The 8576-nt window shown below is 41.0% G+C and overlaps 1 protein-coding gene across 1 annotated transcript in view; it reads left to right on the top strand.

Annotated features, from left to right (window-relative positions):
• Positions 1 to 6978: 6978 nt before the first annotated feature.
• The window catches only part of LOC106813637 (protein O-mannose kinase-like), a 20186-nt gene continuing 18588 nt past the window's right edge, over positions 6979 to 8576 (top strand). The window contains exon 1 of the mRNA XM_014817828.1: positions 6979 to 7135. Within this exon, the coding sequence (XP_014673314.1) occupies positions 7036 to 7135 (100 nt within the window). The 5' untranslated portion in view covers positions 6979 to 7035. The remainder of the gene's footprint in view (positions 7136 to 8576) is intronic.

The raw sequence follows: 8576 nt of genomic DNA, 5'->3' as shown, positions 1-8576 counted from the left end.
GTAGGAGATAGAATAACTCTATGTAAATATTGTTGTGGAAATCATATATAAGCTGCTAATAGCAAATGGTCGCTATTTACCTGACCAAGCACTAAAATTATGTATTCTGTGTAATATGCATGGATAAATTCATTATGCGTTAGTTTGCCCAGCTTTCAGTGAAGATCGTAGCTTTTTGTTAAAGAATATGGTACCAAAAGACCAAGTGTTTCTTAAAATGCAACAGTTGTTTCATGTTAAAAGTGTTAACAGTTAAAGAATCTTTCAAGATTCTGTGTAAGATTATTATGTCAAAGTTTGATTAGCAGTATAGTTATATATACATGTATCGGTTAAATGCACCATAGTATGTACGTATAGTATATATCGTGTCAGGTGACACCGGGTGCTATAGTTATTTGTTAAATCTGGCAGTTTATTTAATTGTTTGTCAAATGTTTGCCAAACCTGATTCCTATGTTTATTATGTAACTATGTAGTTCTTCCATGCCCCGAGAGGGGCCGGTCAAAAAATAAAATCATTGTCAAAATCATTGTCATTGCCATAGATACGCACATCAAGGCTTCGTCTTTTTCTCTAATCCGCTATTAAAATTAAATGCATAATTTCTCGCATGAAATTACTCACCAACATATCGAACGCATAACGCAAGTTAAACTTCGTACTTTTTTCCTGTAGAATTTGCAGCACGTGTCCGTTCAGGAGGAACACTGGAGAATCAAACCATTGCCTGCCGCAGCACGGACAGTTTAGTCTCTGCAAGGAATGCACGTCTGTCGAAATGGCTCAATTGCCAGGAGTTTGAGTGAGGGCTTGGACGTACGAGCATTAATTAAATCTATTGGACTTTTACAAGGTTAAAACTGCTAGAGCATAGATAATTTTCGCGTTGTTTGTGCTACGGTTTACTCACGACAATCCTTGACCGCTTATTTGCTATGTAGGCGTGGTTGGTTAGTTGCACACAGACTAGGCTATGCTGGAAGAGAAATGCACAATAAATTCAGGACAAGGAAGGAGGACTACTGATGAAAATGTTTAAATAAAGATAAACATCTTGTACGATCACATCATAAAATTAACACGTAATTTCACTGTACACTTACTTCTCGCACCGGCTCGCCTTATAATAGTGTTGCTGTCAAACACGTCAACTCTCTTGTCCGTTGCCGACCTATGAAATAACTAACTCGCTTCCTCTCCTTCTTAGAAGGTTTGCCACCGTTGAGATGCTTCTAAGAAAAAATTCTACGATGATTCATTCTGTACCGTATTAATATTAACGAGAGACATTTTAAGCGAGACGAAATTGTAATGATGGAAAATTGCGCCTTCGGTCTTAATCAGCAATTCAGAGCCATAATCCAAAGAGGTCACGTATTGCATATATAAAAAAAAAAAAATAAAAAAAAAAAAAAAAAAAAAAAAAAAAAAATACGCGTTATAATCTACATGCACACATGGCGTATAATTACGATACTAGATACCACAGCACCGCATGCATAGTCAACTTCAAAACTCGGACTTCCCAACACGCGTACGTCACGCGTCGCCGCACACTCGTTCTCTCCCCTTGCCCCCCTCTCTACGGGGCGCCATTGCAGGACATGGCATTTTTTCGTACCTATAAACTTGACAAAATGATCGTGTTGATGGGACAAAACTCAATTTTGTGGAACACAAATAGTCAATTTGTCAATCCTGTCCCACAAAACTCAATTTTGTGAACACAAACTCAATTCTGTCAATCCTGTCCCACAAAACTCAATTTTGTAAACACAAAACTCATTCTTGTCAATCCTGCCTTCACAAAACTCGATTTTGTTGCCCAATATGGCACACGCATGTAAGAAGGGCTACATTGCTCAAGAAAACTGGGCTGGAGAAATTGTGTCACGGTCGCCATCTTGTTTCTTTACTTAGTGACCCATTTCTCCAGCCCAGTTCTGACAATGGTTAGCCTTCTTACATAGCTGCTGCCATATTTTGGGCTAACAAAATACGAGTTGTGAACAGGATTTGACAGCAATTGAGTTTGTGTGTTTACAAAATTGAGTTTTGTGGCAGGATGACAGAAAAATTGAGTTTTGTCGTTCACAAAATTGAGTTCTTGTGGGGACAGGATGACAGAATGAGGTTTTGGTGTTCACAAACATTGAGTTTTGTGGCGACAGAAGGATTGACTATAATTATATTTATTTGTGCTTCAACAAAATTGACGTTTTGTTGTCAGACACGAATTGCAGTTGGCTGTCAGCAAAAGTGGTTTTGTGTGAGACAAGAAGGTTGAGTTTTGTTAGACACATTGAGCCGTCTGCATGGCGTCCCCGACTTCTCTCCCTGCTATGTTAACACCCTCTTTAAAGGGGGATACACGTTCTTTCTAACGACTGCTCGAACCGTCTTAAGAAATCGAACGTCAGCCTGTACGTCAAGGACTTTCGCACCGTTTCTCGAAGATCCTGCCTTTCTTGTCGCGGATACTGAAACTTTAGCGGTCGCGATGTTTTGCATGATTGCAGTCGCTAAAGGTATATACTTTCTGCTCACACGCATTACGTAGGACACTGTCCCATGGGTTTTACTTAAACTACAGATTCAGTTCATTTGTCTTTACAGACTGACATTGGTGCAGGACTGACGTTCTAAGGCAAGATCCGTGCTGGATGCAACTTTCCGTCATAGCCAAAGATAAGATGAAGTCATAAACAAGACGCAACTGGCAAACTACCGTTGGCTGCACACCCAAATCGCTTGGTAGTGCACGCTGACTGGCGTCTGTGAGATAACGCAGGATTTGGCTGTGGAATACTATGAAGCTAGGGTGAGCGCCACGAAATGGCGCAGAACAACACATTCAGCTGCCTTTAGGTTCGTAGGAGCAGCAGACCGAGCGGGCAGGCTGCTGCTGTGTATGGACTACCGCAGCGATCGAAGTCTATATGCCTGCATAGCAAGGGCGATGTGAATGCTGATCAGACGCGTGGAGAGAACTCTTCCTCAGAATACCTCCTCTCTGGACGGACATGCGCCTGCGCTTCTCAGCTGACATCGAGGACATTATTACCTGTAATGGCGTGTCGAACCATATATGGTACGAAGAAACAGACGTTCCGGTCCAATGTAACGCACTGGAAGTACGCGCTTCGTCGCTTCATCGAGTTGTAAGTCATCCACTACACATACGCTGCGTGAAGGCGCTTGCTGCGAGTGCAGGTTAAGTTGGATGGTTGGAAGATATCGCCGGACGGTGTGTGGTCGCATGTTGCCGAGAAACTCCCAACCTGATTGCGCCGTCTCGCAGATATTTCCACGGCCAGTGCAAAATAGTAGACCCAAGACAGCGCAGTGAGCTATCCGAAGGATGTGCTGCTAGTGGCTATTCACGTGTGTTTTACTACGCAATGTATGGGTGAACAACAGCTTTCTAGAAGAAAACACAACGATACAAGGGCATTATTGGCGCATATGGTCGAATTCAAATCAACGCCATTGCAACACGCAAAATAGTACTTTACTACAGAAATATTGTAAGAGCTTCTATGCTATTCCTGTCTACAGGCGAATACGACTATTTATAGCTAGTTCACCCATAGTATTTCTATACAGCGCAGGCTGAATATTAAAACGAGTTAATACGTGCATTTCTCTCCTGGATTTTAACGACATTCCTCTGTCTTCGAATAACAGAGAACACTCCCGTTACAAATTTAGCGGACCAATCCAGGTGGCGTATGCAGGACGTCATTTATGTGGTATTCAGGCAGATTTCTGTAGCCCAAAACCTATTCTCATTCATGCGTATGGTACGCTCACTTCAGAGCATCTGGACTCACACTGTCACAGTGTTGACGCCCCTGAATTTTATGCCGGAGATACTGAAACAAATTGCTGAGTCTCTGTGTTTACATCAGATTATCTTTAAGGATACTCTTCAATGTTTTAGAAAAAAAAATTACCCGTAATTTTTCATTTTCATACTTTAATGCGATGTGTGCTAAACACTCTGTGCAGCCCGTTGTCGTACATGTCATTTCTCCATATAAGCGGTACATGTCGAAGCTTGTCAGAGCGTTTTGTTGCCCGGCGTAACATGTAGGTGCAGCGCGGCGGTGTTCGTCAGAAAACGTCTGAGTTTTCCGTTTCAATTCTGACTTTAGTAGTCGCATGTTAAATGGAATTTTCTCTGTGATTACAATCGGATTAATATTTAATTTTACGTTCGTTTTTAATGATAACATATTGCCTGGTAAAAAAACCTGTCAGGGATTGTATATGGGAGTGCCGTCATTTTATTCAGTTATGTCTCTTTATTTCGCAAAATTTATAAAATTCAAACGTGCCGATGAATTTTGAGCCAGTTTATTATTAATTTTCTCGGTAAATATGAAACCTAAAGAAAATCCTGATGCGCGATTTTTGCCGTACATGTTGTGCTTAACTGATGAGCGTGAAATATTTGTATCAACTCACACTGCTCTGGTAAGTGAGAAATATCCAAAAGTCCTTTTTTACATAAAAATCCAAATTTTTGTGGTAACATATTAAGTGACTGGAAATTTCGATGAAGATTTTTTGCCTTGAGATAGAGATCATATATCTTCTATAAATATAAACAATGTGATTGATTCGATTCATTCGTCCATAAACGTTTAATCTTTATTAGAGCAATACCCGTGCAAAAGGTTGAGAGTATCCTTAACCTTTCAATGGAAGTCAAGTTATGCACATTTTTGTTTATGTGTATGCGGATGCAATACGTTATGAATTATACGTTATGAATTATGAAACTCCTGGTTTACTACGCAACATCTCTACCCCATTATATTAATTTCATTGCTATGAGGAACCTGAAAGTCTACTTAATTTTTGGTTTTTTCTTGTTTTGCCTGCAATGCAAATGTGAATTTGCTGTATATACATTGCACAGTTCACTGTATGGAGGTTTTTCTTTTGATATTTCTGTACAACTGATGTACCTTACCTCGACTTAAAAAATTACAAGATATCTTGAAGACATTCATTTCTTTATTTTATAATAGAACATAGTAGACGGCTAGAGAACCGGCAAGTTTAATGAACAGTAGCGCGATGACCATTCTACTGTTATATTTAACAGTTTTGCGAGGTACGGAACGTGCGGATGACGACTGAGCAGGCTCCTTTCAATGACGAAATGTTTAGCTTCCTCGTAAACGTGGTTATTATACATAACATATGCTTATAGAATATTATTTATATATCCCACACATACACGCACGCACCCGAACACCAATACATACAGACACACAAACTCTCTCTCTCTCTCTCTCTCTTCTCTGCTCTCTCCTCTCTCTCTCTCTTTTTCTCTCTCTCTCTCTCTCTCTCTCTCTCTCTCTCTCTCTCTCTCTCTTTCTCTCTTTCTCTCTTTCTCTCTCACGCTTTATCAGGGTTTGTTACAACCGGTAATGTCACAACGACGCATAATGTCACAGCGACGCATAATGGCACAAAATTGTGACATTATGCGTTAACCTTCCAACGCATAATGTCACAACCAACGCATAATGTCACAACTTTTCTCACGCATAACGTCACAGCTTTTGACGCATAATGTCACAACATCTTTCGGTGATTTTTGGTTTACGACCCAGTTGGGATTAAGATTTTCTCTCGGCAACTCGGGGACAGCCCATTGGTCATACACAACCCGTCTTCCTCAAGCTCATTGGTTAAACTCGGGTTAAGATATTTCTAAAGTTTACGCTTTGTGAAATGTTAGTCTCCATTCCAGACGTTTCTGATTTTAGCTTGATGTAATGTTGTCTCCGTTCAAGATGCTTATAAATTAGGAACTTTATGTAATATTAATCTCCATTCAAGATGCTTATAAATTAGTAACTTGATGTAATATTAACCTCCGTTCAAGTTGCTTATAAATTTATAACTTTATGTTGTTAGTCTCCATTCAAGACGTTTATAACTTTAGCTTGATGAAAGTTTCGTCTCGGTCCAAGATGTTCATATCTTTTAACCTGGCACCTGATGTGTTAGTCTCCATTCTCCTGTTATAACTTTAGCTTGATGTAATTTTTGTTTTGGATTAAGATGTTAAGAAATGTGTAACTCAATGTTATATTAATCTGCATTCAGGACGTTGCCAATTTTAGCTTGATGTAATATTCATCTCCATACAAGATGTTTATAAATTTGTAACTTTATATTATGGTTTATGCTTAACATTACAACGTCTTTGAATGGAGACTAACATTTCACAAAGCGTAAACTTTAGAAAAACATCTTAACCCTAGTTTTACCTAATGAGCTTGAGGATGGGCTATGTAAACTATGACCAATGGGCTGTCCCCGAGTTGCCGAGAGAACATCTTAATCCCACCTGGGTCGTGAGCCAAAAATCACTGAAAGATGTTGTGACATTATGCGTTAAGCTGTTGTGACATTATGCGTGAGAAATATGTTGTGACATTATGCGTGAGAAATATGTTGTGACATTATGCGTCAAATGCTGTGACGTTATGCGTGAGAAAAGTTGTGCTATTATGCGTCGCTGTGACATTATGCGTCGTTGTGACATTACGGTTGTAACAGGGCTTATAATGACAAATTTTGTTATTATTAACCCCTGATTCTATCGTTTTTTCTTTCTATTTCTATAGCGCGTGTGCGCGCGCACACACGTCCATAGTATTTTCATGATAATCTGTTAGTTCCTACTCCCGCTACTGCTTTCTGAACTAATCGAGCAGGAACATGGCAAAGCGAACAAAGCTGAGAAAAAAAAGCCTACGAATGACGTTCAAATTACCAGTGCGGCATTGACCCGAACGCAGCTTAATTGTGATCGAGCTAGCAGATTAACTCGCTAAAAGCTGAACTGAATGATCCCTGACCGGTTATAGAACAGATAACGCGATGTCCACGATTTCCGCGATCCTTGCACATAATGACATCTTGACCAACTACATGCTTACCATTACTTCGTCGGAGCCAGTGGCCAGCCGCTAGCTGTGCACTAGAAACTGCTGTGGAACACGATGGCACCGCACTATCGCGCTCTCGCCGGATTGCACCGCTGTTTGAAGTCTAGATCTGTCTTCGCTATCTGCTCTCTCGGATGTTTCTTGGTTTACATGGGTATGTTTTTGGTTACTTAGTTTTAGTTAATATAGCCCCTGATCGCAGAGTTGATGAGTAAAACTATATATAATCATAATGACTAATGTATGGAAAAAGAAAATCGTTACATTTTATTCTTAACCACATGGCTACTGTGTTGCACAAGGTCGACTTCTCTTGGCAAATGTACTTTCACCAAATCAGTTTGGGTTTAGTAAAAATCATTCTACTGTCTTGGCAATTTCTAAAATCCACGACAATCTTCTTGAATCTCTAGGTGCTGGCAAAATTCATTGTGTGATATTGCTTGATGTTTTAAAGGCATTTGATACTGAGCGGCCTGACATACTTTTAGAATTTAGACAAACACTACGCAGTAAGGGGATCATCTCTAGAAATGTTTAAAAACCATATCTTACTAACACGATATAATAAACTGCAATCGGGGGCATTCGCTCAACTATTCTTTAAGTGACATGCGATGTTCCACAAGGATCAACGCTATGTCCACTTTTGTTCTTGGTCTACATACTGTATAAGCTGTATATTTCGCGGTGGTTTAATTTTCGCGAATTTCGCGAACGTGTTCCCGACCGCGAAAATAACACGCGAACAATGCATACCGAATAATACCGAATAATTCATAATTCACCGACCGTGAAATTAACCACTCGCGAAATTGTCCATCAAGTCTGAATTCGCATTGACCCGAATGCAGCTTGTTAGATTAACTCGCTAAAAGCTGAACTGAATGATCCCTGACCGGTTTTAGAACAGTTAACTATAGATTTCCGCGATCCTTGCATATGACATCTGGACCAACTACATGCTGACCATTACTTCGTCGGAGCCAGTGGCCAGCGGTTGGCTGTGAGTAGTAGCGATCCGTGTCCCCGGAGCCTGAGGGAGGCTTCTGATTGGTTTAGAGACGTCACGTGACCACGCCCACGTGACGTGACGTCATAGACAGGAAGTGACGTGCCCCCGGAAATGACGGCATAGGCCGGAAGTGGCGTGGCGCCCCCTGGCGGCTAGTGTCGAGAAAGTGACGTCATAGACCGGAAGTGACGTGGCGACATGGTGGCGGGAAAGTGACGTAATAGACCGGAAGTGACGTGGCGCCATGGTGGCGGGAAAGTGACGTAATAAACCGGAAGTGACGTACGTGGCGCCATGGTGGCGGGAAAGTGACGTAATAAACCGGAAGTGACGTGGTGCCATGGTGGCAAAAAGTGAAGCAATAAACCGTAAGTGACGTGGTGCCATGGTGACGGGAAAGTGATGTAATAAGCCGTAAGTGACGTGACGCCCCGTGGTGGTGCATTTTGAACCCCAATTTTTGTTACTAGCCGAATCTTACCCTCATTCAGTGGCATCATAGTACTACGGTGGCGCAGAAGGCTCACCACAAATACAAATCCCACAACACAAATGCAAATCCCGCAACACAAATGCAAAT

The sequence above is a fragment of the Priapulus caudatus genome, unplaced genomic scaffold (genome assembly GCF_000485595.1).
Source record: "Priapulus caudatus unplaced genomic scaffold, Priapulus_caudatus-5.0.1 Scaffold24, whole genome shotgun sequence".
NCBI lineage: Eukaryota > Metazoa > Priapulida > Priapulimorpha > Priapulimorphida > Priapulidae > Priapulus > Priapulus caudatus.
The sequence above is the reverse complement of the archived record's forward strand: the minus strand, read 5'-3'. Positions and strand labels throughout refer to the sequence as shown.